The following is a 21883-nucleotide window of genomic DNA, read 5'->3' on the forward strand; positions in this document are numbered from 1 at the left end:
AAACCTTACATTTTAAATATGTCGTAGGAGAATGGCACAGAATTTGCAGTCCTTTAAAAAAGTGAGCAGCTTTATCTAATATTGGTCTTTAAACATGGAGTTTGAATAACAGTTTTCCTAGCAATAACAACCCCCCTCTTCTCTGCAAGCTATCTAACCTACACGTTTCTGTAAAGTCTTCATATTTAACACTCAAACAATTGATGTCCCTATAGTATAAACAGGATAGATAATGAATATAAGTGGGATAGAAAATTAATCCTACTTGCGAGGAAAGAGAGTCATAATTCACTTAGGCTTCTCAGCTCTTACGTTATGAGGTCTTCAGCTAACTCATGGGATCCATTCCACATCCCACAGATGCTCATTATGAATTCTTTTTATGTGCAACATGTGGGGACTAACCAGTTTCATATCTCCTGGTATTAGCTACAATCCAAAGCATTTTGTATTAAAACAGAATGCAAACACAGATGCTATTTAATACAAAGGATTTGAATGCAGTCTCTGTTTTAACATAAAGTTGGTGTGTCTTAATTTGCTTTGAAACAGCAATGGGAAGAAAAGTCAAGACGAGGGGATATTTTTAGATTAGGAGCCAGGCTTTGACTCTAAAAGGCACACAGTTGAATGGAAAAAGGGGAGACTGGCCCAGGTGACTGCTTTGATTCACGGAAGGTTGCAATGCCTTTGGAGCGAGGGGACAGCCTGGGATCTCTGCTCATTTTTGGGATGCTGCCATAGCCTTTCCAACACTACACACATTCTGGAGTGCTACTACCTGCGTTCTGTCCCATGCAGCTCCTCTTGGTATGAGCCTCGGTTTCCTCAGAAACGAGTTAGCAGCACGGCTGCTGTTTGTGTAAGGTGCAGTAACGCAGCGCGTTACTTTCTGCTCTAGCTGTCCACTCACTGGGCTGGCGAAGAGTCCAGCTCTCCACAAGCACCGCGCTTTTCAGCTCCAGCAATCAGCAGCTTGGGGCTCCAGGTCCGTGGTTTCAGAGGCGCCCCCAGAAGAGAGGCGATCTGGTGGGACCCTCCGGCAGGAAGGAGTTTTCTGCCGTTCCCTGCTGCCTCTGACTGGGCACAGCTGCTGGGCTCCCTGCGGGACGTGATCCTCGCCCCTCGTCTCCCGCTGCAGCCGCGGGAGGAGGGAGCAGCCCGCGGTTTACCTCCCGAGCACCATGGCGAGGAGGGCTCGGGTCTCCGCGTCCCCTCGGCCGAGGCTGCCCGCCCCAAGGCCGAAGCGAGGCGCCTGGGCTCAGCCGCGGAGGGTCCGCGCCGCCCCGCGCTAGCGCCCAACTTTCCGCGCGTCCTTGCCGCGCCGCCCCGCGCAGCGCCGCGCCCGGGCGCGCTCGGTGGCGGCGGCCCCGCCGGGCAGGGGCGCGGCCCCGGGGGCTGCTGGAGCCGCGCAGCGCCGCGCCCGGGGATACGCGCTTGGCGGAGGCGGATGAGGGCAAGCCCGGCCGAGCGAGGCACAAAGGCGGCGGGGAGTCGCGGCCCCGGGCCCCTCCGCCGGTGCGGTGCGTGCCGCGCCCCGGGGGTGGCTCTGCCGGGGGCTCCGCGCAGCGCCCGGCCCTATAATTGATATGTTGAAGCAGCAATAGGGATCAGTGCGTGCACAGACAGCACACACCTTACAAGTTTCACTCGCAATAACATTGCTGCACACTAGGAGGGGAGGAGAGTCAGCTCCCTAGAATAAGGAACAAACTCTGCCTTTGCACAAAAGCGGCGCATTTCCTCGCTTGTGAAAACCGTCCCTTCATAGAGAGAAAGAAAAGAGACGGAGGGGGGCTGCGGGTGCCTCTAGGAGAGCAAAAGCAAGTTACCAAGAGCGAGAACTTGTGCTGCAACAATCCTCCACTCTTCCTCTTCTCCTCAGGACTCTGGGAGTAGGGATATTCCTCCCCTTCCCTCCCGCCTTCCCACCCCCCCTGGCCCCCCCGCACAGTTGGCGCTAGCCCAGACTGTGGTCAGCCGCCTTTATTATTACTTCATTGAGACAGAGAAATCCTCTAAGACTTGCATTTTGGGTGGAGGGTGGGGGGTGGAGGGACGAGAAGGAGGAGGGAAAAAAGGCAACATTTGCTGCTCATCATTTTCACTGCACCGCTAAAGTAATTGCGCCCCCCTCTCTCCTCCCCGTCCCTCCTCAGCTTGGATTTTTCGCCTATATCTACAGCTCCAGTAGTATTCGACATACCTTTTTTTTTTTTTTTTTTTTTGGTAGCTCTGATATTCCACTTCTCTTCCCAAATTTTCACGCGTTGCATGTTTGCAATTCGGTAAATTTCTTCCCCCCTCTCCCCTTCACCCCTAGCCCCCCCAAACTCCTCAATCTCAGCCCAGCCGCTCACATCAAAGCGCCCGTCCTCACTCACAGTGGCCGCCACTCACTAATGGGATTGCAGTGTGCCTGGCTCTGCTGCTGCAGCCGCCGGAGGGAGAGTCGCTGCTGCTGCTGCACCTCTTCGCCGACACTCGCCGGGTGCTGAGCCGCGGGGATGATCAGGATCTTCCCGGATTTCAGCGTGCAGGTGACGGCGGCGGCGGCCGGCGGGGCGGCCGGGGGGGTGCCGGCGGCGCCGGGCATGGGGCGAGCCGGCGCCGCGGCCAACGGCAACCCGCAAAACGTGCAGGGCATCACCTCCTACCAACAACGGTGAGCACCGGCTGGGCGAGGGGTGTGCGCCTCTTCCTGAGGCTCCCTCACTTGCTTTTTCTTTGTGCTTTTGTGTTTCTTTGTTTTCCTTTTTTTTTTTTTTTTTTTTTTTTTTAAGTCTCTCATTTCTGTTTGTTGCGGGGTGGGGGGAGAGCTTGGTTGAAGGGGTGGGTATATGTTTTGTTGTTTTTTTTTTTTTTTTTTTACTTTTTAAAAATACAGCATCTTTTAAAATGCACTGAGAAGTAAACACAATCTCCTAGTTTTGTCCTGGATGAGCTGTAAAGCAACAATAGGAAAAAAAAAGAAAAAAAAGAGAAAGAAAAAAAAAAAGTGAGACCCCGGCATCTTAGCTTGGCTGCTGCAAAGTTTGGGATCCCGTCCGCTCATCCTTTCTAAAGAGGAATTTCTCAATGTCAATGCCTTGTGCAAATCCCAGTGTGTGGCAGCCAGGGGGATAATTGATCATGGTATGCTGATTGATAATTTTCTTTCAACTAAGAATGAGTACAATTTTCACTTGGGGTTGCACACTTGCAATTCCACATTGTAGTTTTAACAGTTTTAGCATGTCACCTGTTACTACAGGGAAATTTAGCCGAAACTCTAAGTATACTCAGCACTGCTATTTTTTTTCATCGTAAATGCATTCTAATGCAAATGCAGGAAATTCACAGAGAGCGCCTTTAGGAAGCAGAGCGTAGAAAGTTGGCAGTAAGTCATCACGAAGTTTAAAGACATTCCCCATTTGCCCTAACAATTCATCGATATATACTGATACTAACATGAAGCTTAATTAATTACCTGACATTTCTTTATGTTTCTAAACCTGAAGTCTGAATCTGTTAGTTAGCTTTAACGTAAACTTATATTCGTAGCCGAACCCTCAAAAAAAAAAAAAAAAAGTAGACTACAACAGATCTACTGAAATCGGAACAAAACGTTTACATTTCTCTAAAAAGGGCACTGCCTCGAGTATCTTGCTTTCAACTATTGCATTAAATTAAATACCGAGAAAAAATGCTGTATAATCTTAAACGTCCTAACTAAACATCCCTATGATGTAAAATAGAAAAAAAAAATAGGAAGCTTCAGCATAATATTTCAAACTTAGTAAGTTTAGGAGCCAGATTTAGATAACTGACCATTGCCTACTCTGTCGTTCAGCAACTTGTGTTGCTTCCCATAGTTTTGATGCCTGTGATTGAAAACGTTTGATGGTAACTTTTGTAGGCTTTATCAAATGAGAGTTAATGGGGAGCTGATACTCCTGAAATAAGCTCTGATGATACCTAAGGACGTTCTTAGCTAAGAAATATTTGAAACTAAGGAGGAGTCTTGTTTTGCTCAAGCAAACACCAAATCCTTCATATACTAAAAAAAAAAAAGAAAAAGAAAAAAATTTAAAAAAATTTTTGAACGTGAGAGTTATAAAGAACAGATTAAAGTTTCTTTCTTTTTATGGATTCTGTATGATTTTTGTCACTTATGAAATATTTAAATTACAATGGAAACTGACGGACACTTTAACGAGGAAGTACAGGCAGCAATCACAATAGTTTAGTCTGTGAAGTGGGGAAGTCAAGGGTCAGAAATGTCAGATTGGCTTTTAGACAAATGAAAGAGACCTCTGGAGACTTTAAGTTAAACAGAATTATGTAGACAAGGCAGCATACAATTTTTTTAGTACTTCGCGTTTAATAGTTTGGTTCTATCAGTCTGTAATCAGGAAGAAGTTATAAAAGCAATACTTCTCTGACAAACTACTAACACCTCTAATCCAAACAGTGCTTAATAGATATTCAAGTACTTTTACTACCACGAATCCAGACCACTCTGGATGCCTCGCACACTAACCTACGAGAGGAAACATTAATGCACTTCTTCCAAATTTTCACTTTATATTATGGATGAAACAGCATGGTTTACGTCGGACGATTTTTCTCCGCGCTTTCTCAAAACGCTTAAAATACGGCAGACACAACACCTCCTTACTCTATTGCCACAGCCAAGGAGACACCTGTTAACTTCTTCTTTTTTTTTTTTTTTTTTTTTTCCCCTCATTTCGGAGGCGAGCAGACAGGACTGCCGGCCGGGAGCGGCATCTGCTACTTTGCGTAGGCAGGCAGCCCCCCCAGGCCGCAGCCCCGGTGCCCGCCTTGGCGCCGCCCGGAGCGCAGCGCGGCCCGGCCCGGCCCGGTCCCGCGGCTCCCGAGCCCCGGCGGCCCCGAACCGCGGCCGTGTCCCCGTCCCCGCGCCCAGTGACGCCGGCCCGGCTGCCTCCTGTCCTGCGGAAAGGAATCCCCCGGGCCCGGTGCGCGGACGGCGCCCCGCAGCCAAACTTCCAGGTGTTCCGCTAACTTGTGCCCCTTGGCTCTGCCCTGCGGCTCGCACACGCCCTCGGCCCCCAGCCTCCTCCCCTGCCCCCAAAAAAACTTTTGGAGTAGTGGCGGAAACGTTTCTCGTGAATAAACGCGGCCGACCTTCGGGGCTTGCCCCTTTCCCCAAGGAAGCCCGTTGGATTTTCCCAGGGAGCAGGATCAGGCCCGGGCATTTGTACTTCCAGGACAGCAGTAGACAACCACAAAGTTACCTTGGAGATGAAAAGCTTTAAGCGAACGAGTTATTTCCTCTATAAGGGCTAGCAGGGCCAGCACTAGGTCCTCCCGGTGTCCTGGAAGGAACGATTAAGGTAGCGGTTTCTTTTGCCCGCTCCTTTACTTCATGATTAGTTTCACGATCTCCAATAAAACCGCGCGAAGTGCTACACCCTTTGCCAACAAATAGGGTTATCGCTTTAAGTTCACATTTCCAGCATTACCCCTTTTTGTCTCGCTGGTACCCGATGCCCGCTCTCAGGACGTGCGGGCGCCTTCTCGGAGGTGTCTGGGGCATGCGCGGGTTTCCCCCGGCCCGGCCCGTCCGGGCTGGCTCCGGGCACACCCGCGTACGGCCCCGAGGGTCGCAGGGCCCTCGCGTCCCCCGGCCCGCTGCTCCCACCCGAGCCCGTCCTCCACCGTGGAAGCCCACGGGTGACACGCTGCCCGTGCCCGGTGTGTTCCCGCCGCGCTTCTGCGCCCGCGGTGTTGGAGAGACAGTCCCTGCTCCTCTTCGCCGCTGGAGCCCAGACTCCAGAGGAAGAAAGTGTGCGAAACTGCAACTGAGTGGCGTTGTTGCGCCGGCAGCAGAGGCTGTGTCCCCTGCACGCCGAGCGGGAGCGGAGCTGGGAAAGCAGCTGGAAAATGCCCAGAAATACTTTCACAGCGGTCAAGCCCGGAGATCCCTGACACCCCTCCTTCCCTCCCCCGCCCCCGCCCCGCCAGCCCGATGGCCTGGCACCCCGCGTAGCCCGGCCCGCGGGCGCGGGGGTGTGTGAGCGAGTGTGCGAGAGTGCGTGTGCGTGCGTGTGAGAGAGTGTGTGTGTCTGTGTGTGCGTGTGTGTGTGCGTGTGCCGCACCTGCCGGGCGATGCCAGCGGCCGGGCTGCCCGCCGGGGCTGCGCCGCGGCTCGCTCTTCCCGCCGCCGCCGCCGGCCGCCGCCGCTGCCTGCGCTGGGCATGTCTCTGGGGCCGGCGGGGCCCCGGCTCCCTCCGCTCCTCGGCTTATGGACGGCGGCAGCGGCAGCAGCAGCGCTAGCAAGCAAGCGAGCGAGCAACCTGCACCAGGACTGCGCGGAGGAGTGGGAGCCCGCGATGCTTTGGCCTCAGTACTTTTCCTTAGCCTGTCTGGCTAACCGGGGCCATTGCTGCCGCCGCTGCTGCTGCTAGACACACAACACACACCAACATCAGGAGGGGGAAAAGTAAGGGAGAGAGGAGAAAAAAAAAAAAAAATCCCAGGAAGATGGCGCCCACCAAGCCAAGCTTTCAGCAGGATCCTTCCAGGCGAGAACGGTAACACTTTCTCTTTATTGAACCTGCAGCAGCAGCAGCAGCAGCAGCCGCCGCAGCACCGCCGGGCCGGGCCAAGCCGCCGGCGCCGGGGGCCGGGGCTGGCTGCCATGCCGGGGTGGGGGGACCTGCCGCCGGCACCCGCCGCTCGCACAGCCGGGCACCGTGAGTTCCTCCTAGTGCGCACCGCCAGCCGCACGCACACACGCACACACACAAGCACACACACACACACACGCACACACATTCAGAACAAGCCGCGCAGCAGCGGCCCCGCTCCGGTGGCCGCACCGCCGCGGTGCCGGAGCCGGTGCTTGGCGGGGCGCGTTGTGGAGCGGGCGCGCGCGTGTGTGTGTGTGTGCGTGTGCGTGTGTGTATGTGAGTGTGTGTGAGTGTGTGTGTGTGTGCCGGGAGGCCCCCCCGGCGGCCCCCGCCGCTCGGCGGCCCTGGGGCGCCGCGCCAGGCCCGGCGTTCCGGGCGGAGGGGCCGGCCCCGCCGGTGCGGTTCAAGTGCGGCTAGGCCGGAGCGGGGGGGGCGCCGCCAGCTGCGCCCCCGGGGCTGCCCGGCCCGCCCCCCCGGCCCAACGCCGCCGTGCCGGGCGCGGGTGCCCGCGGCCCCCGGGGCGCGCAGAGCGGAGCCGAGCGCGGGCGGGCGGGCGGGCACGGAGGCGGTGCGCGGGGTCCGGGCAGGGAGGCGGGGGGATCGCGCTGCCCCCCCGCTTGGTTCCCGGCCCGCCGCCTGCCCCATGTACTTTTGTTGGGAGAGAGTGTTTGTGATTAATGTGCTCTGCTGGTGACACGAATTGCCCGTAGCGGATTTGTTCTAGTAAAGTGAATCTTTCTAGAAGTGACTGGTAGGAGACAAGAGTACAAGTTCATGTGATGTTACTTTGTGATTCTTACAAAAGTATTCAAAGCTCCATTGCTACACTGCGACGAGATATATGCCCAGAAGAAGAGCAGCCAGAGGGTTTGGGGTGGGCTCTTTCCCTCCCGCCCCTTTAGGGTTACAAGTGAACTTGAGTGTGAGGGGTGAGAAAGGTTCCTGGCTGGTTAGAAAAATGAAAATTACCATTTAGATAGCCCTTAAAAGTAGATGGATCATGTGTTAGTCGGTGTATATTTTGCAGCACAAATAAGTCTGAAAAATATTTAAGCAATAGTATTTCAGCCTTAATTTCATACTTGCATATTTTAGAATGATCAGCGTTTGTAGTACAGCTTCCAAACCCCACAGATTTTGTCTAAGTAGCTGTACCATTTTTCCTAAGAAAGCAGACTGCGTGGTATAAAAAGCCTATATATCTCATATTTCCCACTGAAGTGTTAGTGTGCTTGTCTTGGATGCATTAGTGTTAACTGTTGCATTTTGACAAGGCTATGTTGATATGTAACAAAATTAGGAGATAAACGTAATGGGAAAACAGTGCATCCTCAGATGTCAATGACTTAACTACAGATTTTCATTTTCAACTATAAACATTTTTTTAAATCTTCCTTCCAGTGGCTGCAAAGGTGTTTCTACTGTTTTAATAACACTTAAAGCAGCAGGTTTTTCTCCTGCAGAATTCTTTGTTGGAAAAACAATTCATATGAATAAGTCCTGTTCCCCCACAACAAACAATTCTGCTGTCCTCTTTCTGAGAATGTTACTATATTAGTGCTAAGTGTATTTGCCAGGATAGCTTCAGTAATCTCTCCAGCAGAAGCATATTTGTGTGCCATTTTGGGAATTTCTCTGAGATAGGAATCTTGAAGATAGAATTAATTTCTAGGGGAAACTTCATAGCCTGTGCATGAGTGCTTTCTTTATCACCTGTCTCCATTTGGCATTCGGAGAAGGTAAATCAAAGTGCGCGATTTGTTATTCTGCTCCACTTGAGAGCTGAACTAAATAACACTTGGTCTGAAATTCTGATTGAAGTTGTAGGAGGATATACTGTATTTAATTTAATGCCCTTTAATAGCATCTTCTTGTTCAGCTCGGATGCTGTCATTTTAAAGGTTGGATCGGAGTAGTTTTTCCCTGTAGGGAGTGGGAGGTGTAATCATTTCAGGGGAAAAGGTAGTCTAAATTCCTAGAACACTAATAGCCACAAACTTGGCCTAGTGTCCAAGAAGTTGGTTTTTGCCCTTAGGGTTCACTTTGTTGTCACTCTGTACCGTGTTCTGGATAGTTTAGGTTTAAGTATTGCATGTAGAATTGATGACATTTTTTGTAGCAAAAATAATGTTAGTCCGTTTATTCCTTAAAGTTTTGGAGAAAGTGGATCAATGCTTTAATAAACAGATACTGATGTACATTTTATTAAAAGTTGGGTAATGTGCTCATGAAGTCTTGCATGTAACTATTTTAGCTGTCTTTGTACACATCCTTTCATCTGTGGGAACCAAGATGTTTGAAATACAGGAGCATATCACTTACTGAAAGGGTTTTGCAGTGTCATAGCTACTGCTTCAGTAAAGTAGTTCTCAGGATTAAGAATCCTCTAAATTAATTTTGTGTACATTGTTTTTCAGTCTTCACTACCGCAGGTATTTAGATAGATTGTGTTACATTTTTTCAAGCAAAAAGTTGTGCTTACATAATAGATGTAAAAAGTAGTAGTCTCTGATGTAAACAGGCACTTGAACAGTTTTGAAACTTTTTTCACCTGTTTAGGATCTTAAAAGGATATATGAAAAGTTACGCACTTACATTTGTTTGATTTTCTTTTAAACTCTGAGTGTTAGCAAATTTTACAGTTACAGCAACAGTTTAGTTTTTTCAACACCCAAGAAAATGAAATAGACAGAAGTGCCATGCATATGATATGCCAGCATTGATTTGTATAGCATATCATAATATTAGAGTGTTATTGGTTTAAAGTGAAAGAGAAAAAACCTTTATTTTGGCACTTTTTCTAGAGCATGAGCTTAAACATAGCAGTGATAAATGATGATATGCATTGTCTAACACTTGCTTTTATATAAATAGCTCCAGAAGATTGCTTAAATGATAATCGAAAATATGAAATAGGGTGGCCTTCATATCACAAGGCCAAGGGTCTACAAATGGAAAAACTGAAATAATGAAATATTTCCAAGGCAACAGACTGTCAACAAGAACAGTAATGCATGGGCATATCATAGAGCTACCAGAGAGGATATTAGATCTTATAGCTCTAGAGCCAGGAGTTATAATGACCTTTATTAAATAGAGCCCTCCCACATTACAACAATCTTTCTGATTTCTGATTTATGGATTAGCAGTCATACTACTCTTCATAATTTGAAACATTCTCCCACCATATTTGATTTGCTGCATTTTTCTCCACTGGAATCATACATTATTTAGAGCTTACATGAGAGTATTGATCAACAAAACTTATATTAGGTATTTTCAGTAACTAATGGGATTCTGAATAACAAGGTTTTGTCTGCAGCACTGTTTTTACATTCTTTACCTACATACAGCACAATTGTTTTTTTCTTACAAACTATATCCAGTTAGTTTGTTTTTTGACAGTTTGATGGCATTATATTCTAATGCTATACTACAAGTTACAAATAATTGGAGAATTTTGTTAACAGATTAGTACAACACTTGGAGCCATAGGTGTTTTTAAGAGAATATGAGAATCTATTGTCAGTACCCATCTCTTTTTATTAGCATCTCACTTGAATTTCAGAGTCTTATATACTGGCAATTTCAAATCGCATTTGTTTGAAACTTGGCACACAAGTTGCCAGCCCAGATGGGAATTTTACTGCAAGAGTGATGTAAAACAGTTGTTGAAAACTGACATTCTAGGTGTTAGTTTCATCACCATACTTCCTAAAAAGTAAAGAGTGTTTAATTTTTTTTTTTTTGTTTCATAAAATGATCTTTATAACAATATCCTCTTTACTGGAAAATGTATTCTAAGATAAGAATTTTGAGTAACTGATACTGATCATGAAAACTGTTACCATTTTATTAACATTTTTGGAATGATTTTTCTCTCACTGAGGTCAGTAGAATTAAGCCATTTTATCAATGTTCAAAAGTTCATTTGTTAGCAATTAAGTAACTGTTTACTGTTATGAAACCATTTCCTGAAATCTCATCTCATGTGAATAAACCTTACATTCAGCTATTCCATCAGATCAATTTTATATTATTATCAGCAGTAGCTCTTGCAGGTATGAAAGCACCTCGGGTTTTCAGCATAGTCATGTCGGCATAGTCATAGCATATTTTATAATGAATCAAACAAACTTGTTCTGCAGGATGTAAATCTGTTTACATATGCTTAACATAGGATATTTTTAAGGTACATGGCAAAGACTGCATTTTCACCCAGTAGTTTGTTTCTTTGGTCTGTTTGCTTATGCTTAATGTTTGGCTTTTTGTTTTTTTTTTTTTTTTAAGAAGCTGCCAAAGATTTAAGGCCATGAGATGAAATGTTTTGAAAATTCATTTCAAAAGAATTAAATTTTTTCAGAATAGGCAGTTTCTTTCTATGTAATATTTATAAGGCTACTGTATGTTATCTTTAACATACAAAATCCCATTAGTGTGAATGAGGTGTGCGACTTTTTGTTTAACAGGACTTTGCATAATAAGGATAATTTGTAATAATATTGTATTTTGCTGCATAAGAAGATGTGCCATAGTAAGAATATAATAGTTGCTGCCACGTCTTATATGACTAGAGCATTGTTCTGTGACTAGCTCAAGCAGTGGTTCTGCAATACACAAAGTCCTAGTCAAATGAATAGGACCGTTGTGCCATTCATTTGAACAGGACTTTGAGTAGTACAAATATTCGTTAATTTTGTATGCCACAGAAGTATATTACACAGGACAAAGAAGGTACAGTAAGGGTAGGATAGTATTTGTGTCTCTAACTTGGCAGAACTGGACCCTGTCTTTGGGAGAATATTAAGTTCAAGTTGTACCTTAATCTTTAGAAAAGTCCCAAATGAAATTATGTGCACAATTAAAGTACACTACAGAGAATCCCAAGCAAGGATAAAAGTATTTTTAACATATAATTTAATAGATGTGAATGTTTCCTGAGAGAGATAGCAATGACAAATGTACTTAGTGAGAGGAGGAGTGAACTCTGCCTCTGTGTGTTATTGTAAACGCGAAAATCTCGAGATTGTCAAGTAAAAGCGGAGTGATTCTCAAGGAGATCCTGATCCCAGCCTGCTGCAGCCAGATACTGAGAGTTATGCCAGCCCTTACCCAGCACTACATGCAGGCGAGAGCCAGGCACATTAAAGAACAAGTGATATGTTACAAAGAATTTGAAAAGATTACTGAAAGCAGAGTTGTGAAGATTTTCTTACTAAGGCTATTTTCCCAGAATTTCTTGTATGCATTTTGGACTTTCACTGTTCTGTCATGTTCTGTCATTTGTCTATTCTGGGGAACTCCTCATTGATGTCAGCCAATGTCTGAAGAAGACTTTAATATTAATATTGAGTATTTCTGTAGATATACTTCTTTATTTGGCTTTGCGCGCTTCGAAAGGTCTGAAAATGCTGTTCTACATGCTTTACTGATGAGATAGTTACACACAAAAAATTCTTGAGAACTAGCAGAAGTGGCAAAAGATGTCAATGTTAGCATTAGGAATAAAATTCCAGCCCCCATTTTGACTGTGTATTCAAAGATTACACTGCCTTCATTAAAGGGATTTACATTTCTTTTACAGGCAAAACCTCCACTGAAATAAAGTGCTTTCAGAGAATGGCTTGATTGCAATTTAAAATTAGCTGTTAGCTTGATATATAATGGAAGTTCAACACTTATGTTAAATAATTTAAGTGGAAAAGTACTGTTCCATTACCTGCAGGCATGTTAGGTTTACATATGTATATAGTGAACTTAGGGGATATAGTCAGAATAATATGTATGTATGTAATCTACGATAATGTCCCAGGGGCTTGGATTTTCTGAAGAGCCTGTTGGATTTAGGCATTAAACGCATACTGCATTTTAGTGAAATATGGGTACCTAAATTCTATAACCTGCCTTTAAGATACTTGCCTGGGAATTTTGTCTCCAACAGAAATTTAGAACAGGCTTCATTAGATATTACATTGTTTTAAGCTGAATTTTATTGTGTAATGAATAGTCTTTGAACAGTCATTTTGGGTGAAACTCTAAAAGGGTTATAGTTTTGCTGAAATTTAGGCACTGTGTATTAGAACTGTGTATTTATATATCAGAACTCTGTATTTACATAGTAGAATAGGGGATAGGGGATATTCTTTCCCTCTTGCTTAAATGCCATGTTTGAAAGTCATGCACAAATTCACATTTCCAATCAGTTTACTCACAACCTAGACCTATATGAGTTAGATACCAAAGCTGTAGTTCATTTAGCAAAAGTATAATGCACCAAATTCTAGAAAAATGTTTGTTAAAAAGCTGTTTTTTCTTGGAGATGATGGGAAGCAGAATTTTTAACTTTGTGGGAAAAAAATGTAAGTGGGCAGTTTTCACAGGTCAAGGTTGAGGTCAATAGAAAGAACTGAGTGACTGAATCTGTGCAGTGCTGGCACAGGATGAAAAAAGGGGAAAAGTATTGAGAAAAAAAAAAGAGAATAGCTGCCAGTGGTACTTATCCTTCAACCTTCACAGCTGAAAAAAAAAGTAGCTGATTTTATTTGTCTGACTATAGTTAGATGTAGGATTGGCATGTTTGCTTCACCTTTGCATAAATTGCTAACAGTATGGACAGGAGGTTCTCAAAAAGAACTGCATTTTAAAAAACAAACCTGTTTTCTCTTGCTAAGTAACAAACAGAAGATGAACATAAAAAGAAAAACAAGCACTTTGGGCTAATTTATCTATTCATTCCTTCTGAGCTGCTGTTCAGTTTTACAACAAAACTTATATTTCTTGGGAAAAATCAAAAGTGCAGTAATTTTTTCCATTGGCTGAATGAGCTAGATAAATGGTACTCAAGTAGTTGTTTGCAGAATCCAAGTAGTTTACTAAAGTATCTTAATTAATTGGATGTTCACTTTAATAGTGAGGTTTCCTGTTTGTAGGCAGTGCTCTGTAACAAGAACATATATTTGATGCATAAATGATAATATGGTTTCAGAAGGCCTATATTTATTCAAGATCTATTTTTACAAAACAACTGTTTCAGATTAACAAACAACAGGAAGTAAATGGAGGTGACAGAAAATAGACTTCAGATGAGAAGCATGATAGAGAAGATACAGCTGATTCCCGATCTGTCAAACATATATGCTGTTTCTTTTATCAATCACTCTATTTATGCTCAAATTTCCTAGCTAAGAGATGCTGTCTTTCCTTTGAGTGTTTTTTCTATCATGATTTTCCTATTCATTCCTTTTTAATAGGAAGAAAAATGCTTCTCTACAGAACTGCACTTTTGAAATTGATATTCCATGCTTTTTAAGAGTAGTATTTCAGTTTTTTTGGTATCACTTTCAAAAACCAGAACAGGAGACTGCAAGATGTAGCAAACATTGCAAATCTCCTTTACTTTCCCCCCAGATTATTTGACATACTGAATGTCTATATTTAGGAGCAGCCAGTATTTAGATTATAGAATTCCTTTAGGAGTGATTTTTAAAAAAAAAGTTTATTATGGTGCTACTGCAAAAAAAAAAACCAAAAAAAAACCCAAAGAGATTTAAGTTCTATCCATTACTTTTTTCTTGTGGAGATTATAATTTATTGCAATATTTGTTTAATTCAAATAGGAAAAAGTCCAACATGATTAAGGGAAAAAATGTGTTTTAACTGACAGAAAATGGAAAGTTACTTCACCTGAAAAGCTAAATTAGAGTCCTTCAGTATTTACTCTTCTTACCATGCTTCTATTACTTATGCTTCTTAGTAATTATGAGGAAAACTTTAAAGGATTTTCCATTGACTTATATACGTGTATACTGCAAAGTGCAGGCATGTGTTGTATATTAGATAGATACAGAATATGTATTTCCTTGAAAGGAAATAATTCTAGTTGCTCATCTTCAGCAAACTATGTCTTACTTTATCTAAAGTTGAATGTGAATACATGTACTGGAATGGAGATTTTCTTTTTCTGTAATGCTGTGAGCAAAAAGTAGGCTCTTTTTTTTTTTTTTTTCCCTTTTTTTTCTCCTCATTTTTATTGTTCTGTGTAAATGTAATTTGTTAATCCTGTGAAATTTGTCATAGATAAATTTGCTTGGATTATCTTGTCACCACCGTATCTGCATTCTTTTGTTCATTGCTTATTCATAATTTAACAGTCTGGCAGTGAGCCTTTTTGGGATGCTCACAAAAGATATATGACCTCTACCAGCTGCTACTATAACCTGCAGAATGCACAGCAAGACATTAGAAACGTGAGGATTCCTCTACTGATTAAAGTGCTCTTCATTTAAACAGTCTGTTCATAAGAATCTCAGGAATCTTTGTGGATAGCAATCTCGATTTTTCTTTTCTCACAAAATTATTTCTAAACATTTTGTTCTGAAGGGAAAACTAACATTGAACCTTAAGATGGTGATGCTTAGCTCTCAGATGGACTAATGGAAATTAAATCCCTCATTATATATGTCTGTGTATACATAAGTGTGTGTATTTACACATTTTCGTACCTGTACCAGGCTCTATCTATGCATGTGTACATATATGTGTATTTCCTGCAGTCTTACAGTGGAAGAAATTAGTGCCCATGTGTGCGTGTGCTATTTTAAAACTAACTCATCTATTAGGATATTTTTTTAGCACATATTACTATGCAGTACTAATTTACAGAAGAGTTATCCAGTTTAACCCTGCTTTAGCCCTAGTGTCTTACAGACCTTATTGTGTAAATACTCGACATTATACAGTACATGAAAGACATTAAATATAATGTTACTTGAAGTGTAACAACATTTTAGATTTTCATTATTCTCCTGGCTCAGTTTAGCATATAAATTTTTCCCTTTTTCACTTATTTTTGGTTCTTATCTGCAGATCAGCTTGTGAGTAATGGCTAGTTTTTACCCCCTTTGTGCTGGCACATGATTATAGTTCAAAATAATTCATTGCTAATCCAGGCAGTATTGGTTCATCTCCATCACTTTGTTTTGTGATTAGAGCCTCGGGCCTGTAAGAACATCCTTCTGCACAGTTTTCTATCCTGATTTTCTTTGACTGCATCCCATTTTTTAAGTAGTTCTATCATTACTGCTCACCTACCGATCGTATTTAATTTTTAAAAATGTATCTGTTAAAAGAAATTAACATTTTGTGGGGTTATTTTTCCAGGGTTTATGAAAAATATTTTTTTTCCACTGCAGTAAGTTTCCAGCAGTGGTGTGTATAGGTCTTGGTTCATCTCAGCTGATGATGGAAATCTGACTTGAGTTTCTCATTTTTCCTTAGCAGTCTGAATTTCCTCTCTACTTACTTACATTAGGTGCCTCAAGAAGTCCAGAATCTTAAAAGGAAACACTGTTTCTTTCTTGAAACAGACTGCAATAGAATAGAAATTACCGTCTTGTCATTTTCAACACAACATTTCCAGCAGAGCTGGCATAAAATAAAGCTGACAGAGGAACTTTTAAAATATATAGGGTGTGATCCTCTTCTGATCACTGTGGTTGAAGTTTCTGTTTATTGGGTCAGATATGAACTGATGTGACATTAGAACTGGGCTTATGTGATATAATGATATTGTACTTTGATCAGATTTACATTGAATATTTCCAGATTTTGAAGATAATCCATAATTTTATTTTATATCAAAAGACACTAATTTAATGAGAAGGTCATCTAAAAGATTTTTCAAGACTTTGTTTCAGCATTGAGTAGTCCTGTGTTCCTTTTAATAATTACTTTCATCTCATTGTAGCCGTGTGTTTGAAAGTGTAGGTCAATAAGGATGATCGCATTCAGAATTTCATGATCTGTGTAGTGGAACAAATTGAAAGCAAAGCCTGTATCAATCACTGTGAAGGGAGGGTTAATTGTTACTGCTTCTCAAGCCTCTGGACAGATAAACCAGTAATGAAATACTTATTGCTCTGATATGTGAATGGTTAAGGATGAAACAATGGAAACAGAAGCAGTCTTCAAAGATAACAAAAACCCAAACCAAAACAAAACAAACCCCCCCCCCAAAAAAAAGCAAAAAAAAACCCAAACAAAAAAAAAAAGGCAAAGAAAAAGAATATTTTGGACTAAAGTAAGATACTATATATGCTGTGTATGAGCATCTTGAAAGTAATTTTGTTTTCATCTAATAGAGCCTTCTAGGAATGGTGTAAGACAGTAGAATGTATAAGGTTTCTAAAGCAGAAATAAAACATGAATTTTAGAGCTTTTATTATGCAAACAATTTAAAAGGTTTTACATTAAGCCTGGACCTCAGGTAAAAGTAACATTTCTACATTGAATGCTTTCTTTTCTTTTCTCTGTTTTAATTTGTGGTACCTTAAAGTGTTTATTTCTTTTCTTTCTTAAAAACACAGCTGTATTTACTAAATCAAGTATGTTTTGTTTTCATGTGATGTTGTTTTAAAGCATTTTGCCTACAGCGAAGCAGGACTCTAAAAGAGTGTTTAAAGATAGAAGCAGAAAAATAAAAATAAGTGCAAAACCAAATTACGATACTACAGTAAATATTTAACTATTTCTAGATTGTGAACTTAACATTTTAAACATCTGTTGGTTACTTATATGTTGAAATATATGCAAAAATATTTAGCCAAATTGAAGTCTTAGGCCCATGACAATCATCTCAACACAGTGGGTAGTTCTGAAAATTAATGAGAATGATAATACTCTAAAGACTGTTCCAGAGTTTGCCCAAATTCATTATCTAAGACTCTTGTTAAGAACATCTCAAAGAATTTTAACCAGGAAAATATATTAATGGTTCAAAAGCATTTTTCAAAATGGTGATTTATAAAAGTATAATGGAATTATATATGCAAGAGCTGTAGTTAGAAACACAAATAACACAGGAGCAGCACATTATGAAGGAACATTTTCCAATAGCTAGAGTACTTGGCTTTGATTTTGTCTGTAGGTGTCAAGGTTTCCTTAACAATTTATATTTTGAGATGAATGAAATGAAAAATTCTAGGCAACTTATAAAAAGAATTTTTTTTTGTCTCATTGTTAGCTACTTAATGAGGCCTAGAGCTGCTTAAAAGCTAAGGAAAGTAATTAATAATTTTAGAACTTGTATAAACATCTTTTAGCTCTTCGAAACATCGAAAAGCACTTTCAGGAGGAAGGGTGATGAGACACATCTTTAGATATCTCTTCAGAATGTTAAGAATTTCCTGTTGCCTGTTTCCTGATGGGATTGATGCAGCTGTGTATCATATGGAATGAAAGAGGAACCAAGTGCCTGACTTTGTTTTATTCAAGTCTTCACTTAAGAAAATGTATGTGTTGATTTTAGCTCTTTATTCAACACATTGCTGATATGAATGCTATACACAAAATTGCCCAAATGGGAGCTAATTATAATTAATTTATCTTTTTTCTAAGGGATAGAAAATGTTAATAAATAAAGTATATCAGTTAGAATGGTGGTGGGTTTTGTTTTTTTCCCTTTTTCTTTGCTGTGTGCAATGAAAAAGAGAGAGCTTGGAAGATTACTGTTATTTCCATTTGTATTTTCAGAAGTAGTTGGTGTATAGAAGGATCTGTGAGTATTTGCATGTGCGTGCGTCATTGTTGGAAAACAAGTTAGTTTATAGAGTTTCTTACTCATTTTGGCTGTTGTGCAATCACACAGCCCATGTACAAAACATCTTTCCTGGGAGGTGTGAATGCAAAATAGAGAGGAATAGGAGGATCAAAAAAATTTAAGTAGTTATTTTGTTCTAGCTGTTCCACTTCACAGACCAATTCTTTGAAGACAATCCGGGCTGCGAAACTGTACTTGTTAAATTTTTTGTTAGTTTCCTTCTCTGGCAAGGGAAAGCTTAGCAGAAGATGGCAGATGTGGTTGACTGATCTGGAATGGGTCACAAAAGGTGATGCAGATCCATAGCAGTGGGGCCGCCCTTCCGCTTGTGTCCCGGTTCCTGGTGGAGCCTCGCAAAGCTACTCACCTCCAGTTGGAATTCATAATAGCTCAGGTCAATATGATCTTCTTCTCAGAGACTGTATAAGGCAAATTCAGTTGCTAAATAAAAGCCCTGGGTATTGCAATACTATGAGTAAAGCAGCTTCTCAGCATCCTGCCACGGCCCTATGCTGCTGAAGCAGGAGCAGGCACAGTGCAGAGTGCATGGCAGCGATGGGCAGTAGTGCTAAGGGCATGCCGAAAGGCAGAGCAGAGGCACATGTGAATCACTTCTGAGACTGTCTCTCCTAGCAAGATAGGGACTTCTAAAGATTACTTTAATAATTGTAAATTGCACTTCAAATCTTAAGCTTTGATTGTCTCAGTCTGCCAGCCAGCTGTGAAAACATTTGACCATGTCCCTGTTCTTTTTGCCCTGTGACTTCTTGGCAAATGTCATCTTTCTGCTGCTTTTGGATACTTTGATCACTTCTTCAGCATATCTTTTGGAGGATCTTTCTCATTCATTACCCAGCTTTGTGTGGGAGTTCTGCAACATGCTGTCTCTCAACCGCCCCCTTTTTCCCCCCTTATTCTGCTGTTCATCTTTGCATAATCTTATGTGGAAAGACAATTTAAGTATCATCTCTTTGCAGATGATTCATAGGCTTATGGTATATCTATCTCAATGAAAATGTAGTCTTGCTTCTCTGTCATCTCCTTATTGCCTATCTTAGATTCCCTTAGTCAAAACAGATCTCCTAGAGTTCCTTACAAGCCCTCCATCTACTTTTCAAGTTAACATTGCTATATTGCCTGCTAGGAGAGGTCTGTAATTTGGCAGTCTCACTGATACAGACCTCTTCCTTGTAGCACAGTAGTTAAAAAGGCAAATAGATTATTTGGTGTGAGTAGGAAAGAAATAGAAAAACAAACTGAAAGCATTCCATAAATCCAGTGTGTGAAATCTATCTGTGGTGTGTATTTTTCTTTTCATTATTTCAAAAAAGATACTGTAGTTTGAGATAAGGGCATAAAGGCTGATGAGATAGATGGAAGCAGTTTTGCCAGAGGAAGAGTTAAAATAAAATACTTCCTCTTGGAAAAGAGATGACTGAGCAAGGCCTCAAGAAGGTAGTTGGGGAAGAGTATTCATTAACTTTAATATTATGAGAACAAGGAAACATACTGTGAAATTCTCAGGAAGCACTTTTAAAACATTTGACAGTAGCTGTAATTTTTTTTTCTTTTTGTTTTGTTTTCATGGCTTTTCTGTGTGCCTTCCTTCCATCCTACCATGTAGCATGCAATTGAATTGCTCAGTGGAATTCCTTGCCAAAGGGTGTTTTAGAGGTCAAAATATGAACAGGCTCAAAAATGCATCAGGCATTACTCTGTTACATCTCTGAGGAGCTGTTAAGTGTGATGGTGATGATGCAACTTCAGGAAGTTTTTACACAGCTGACTGCTGGATGCTGACATGGAATATCATGGGAAGGGATACTCTCTCTGCTATATTGTTTTTTTTACTGACCTAGTGTAACTTTTGTTCTATTCTGAAGTTCTTTGCATTCAGACTGCATCAAAATCTTGCAGGATTTTTCTGCCTAACATTCCTGCTGTATGCTTTCCTGCCTATTCTTCAGTTAAACGCTCATCCTCACTACCACCGAGAAATATTTTTTCTCCAGTCTTAACTATCCAGAATTGTCTTACAGAGATCATTTTCAGAATGACAGACTCTCACACGGACCATGTCTTTTATGTCCCCCTAACATCTCTTCTCTGGTATATGAAATATTAGTATTTTGCCCTAAGTTTGAAGTCCTTCTTCACCCAGCTCCATCATACTATTTCTCTTTATCAAGGTTTTCCTTCCAGCTGTAACACCAGCTCTGTTGCCCGTTTACTATTTTGCAAACACGCATTTGTTTTATACCTTGCGCTTGGACTAGAATTCCTTTGTAGCATCACTTTTTGGATTCATCTTTCTTCCCAAATTGTTCCTTACTTGAAATGCCTACAAAAGCATCAAGCTACTTCTAACTAGATATCATTTCTTGTGATGCTAGCGGCTGTCATCTTACTGCTTCTAAATATTTTCCTATCTCTTATTTGATACTTGTTCTCTAGGATTTTGGAGGCTCAGGCAGGGGTTTTGTCCTGTGGCACTTGGTTACGTAGTGGATGTGTTAGTACTATTGTTACTGCTGCTAAAATGAGTGTTTTATCAGTGTGCTTGGTTGATCTGGAATTAGGACTTCCTGTAAGAGAAGTGATGTCTTTTAAATGTGCTAAGGTGTGACAAGCTTTTATGAAATTCAGAGGAGATGGAACAAATTAATGACAGAATGATCCACTGAATGTTACTAAATACATATTTATTCGAGGAAATGCCTGCACTGAAAATTTTTAGATGGAGACTTTGGGTGTGTATTAGATATGCTGTCACTTTTCTTAAGTTGTTCCTTGCAGCTGTGTTTGAGGATTGTTGGAGATGGGATACAGGAAACACTGGTCTGACCCAGTACTCCTGTTCTTGCATTGTTGTGTAGAATGTTTCTGGAAGCTGTAGCAAGTTTCCTTGGTGATTCTCTCACTTAGAAAATTGTTGAAGAAAATTGTCTCAGTTAAATAGTTTTGGCTACCATCATTTTCAGGGCATTTCATGAATGGATATGAGATGTGTCACAGCTTAATTACCCTTCCTACCTAATGTGTTTTTATCTCATGTTGATATGATTAAGGAAAATGTTATTTGGACTGTATGGACAAGGCATCATACCATACAATGCCTAGGAAAAAAAAAAGAGTGCCTGCTTTGAAGAGTTCGTAGTTTTAATTGCTGTTTATTCTTCATTTGTTGGAAAGGGTTTGCTGTAACACAGTTAATTTTACACTCCTATTTGAAGTTTTATTTTTTTATGATCAAGCAAAGTGCATATTAAACAGATTGAATTCAGCAAAATTAAATGCTTGGATATTATTTTTGCTTGGTGAAACCCCAATGGCATAAAATTAATTGCAGTGCTGACTTGAAAATTGCAATGAACACGTGTGAACTTCAGCAAGTATTATACTTTTAGACCAGGATACAGGCTATTATATATATGACAAAAGTAAACAAAATAAACTAGTAGTGATATGGGCATTAGTTTAAAGGATATGTAATTGAAATATGCATTGATCACTTTTGTCAAAGGTATGCAAGATTGGACCCATATAATTTCTGTATGTCATTTTTTGAGAAGTAACTGATTTGTGATAATTTTTTTCATGAATATCTAAGTTTGCATGTTAGCAGAGATAA

General features: G+C 41.5%; 1 protein-coding gene across 5 annotated transcripts in view; it reads left to right on the forward strand.

Annotated features, from left to right (window-relative positions):
• Nucleotides 1-6507: 6507 nt before the first annotated feature.
• NPAS3 (neuronal PAS domain protein 3) overlaps nucleotides 6508-21883 on the forward strand; it is a 583895-nt gene continuing 568519 nt past the window's right edge. For all 5 annotated transcript variants that reach the window (XM_058807169.1, XM_058807170.1, XM_058807172.1 and 2 more), the window contains exon 1: nucleotides 6508-6557. In XM_058807169.1, coding sequence (XP_058663152.1) covers nucleotides 6508-6557 — 50 coding nt within the window. The remainder of the gene's footprint in view (nucleotides 6558-21883) is intronic.

This window comes from Ammospiza caudacuta, chromosome 6 (assembly GCF_027887145.1).
Source record: "Ammospiza caudacuta isolate bAmmCau1 chromosome 6, bAmmCau1.pri, whole genome shotgun sequence".
NCBI lineage: Eukaryota > Metazoa > Chordata > Aves > Passeriformes > Passerellidae > Ammospiza > Ammospiza caudacuta.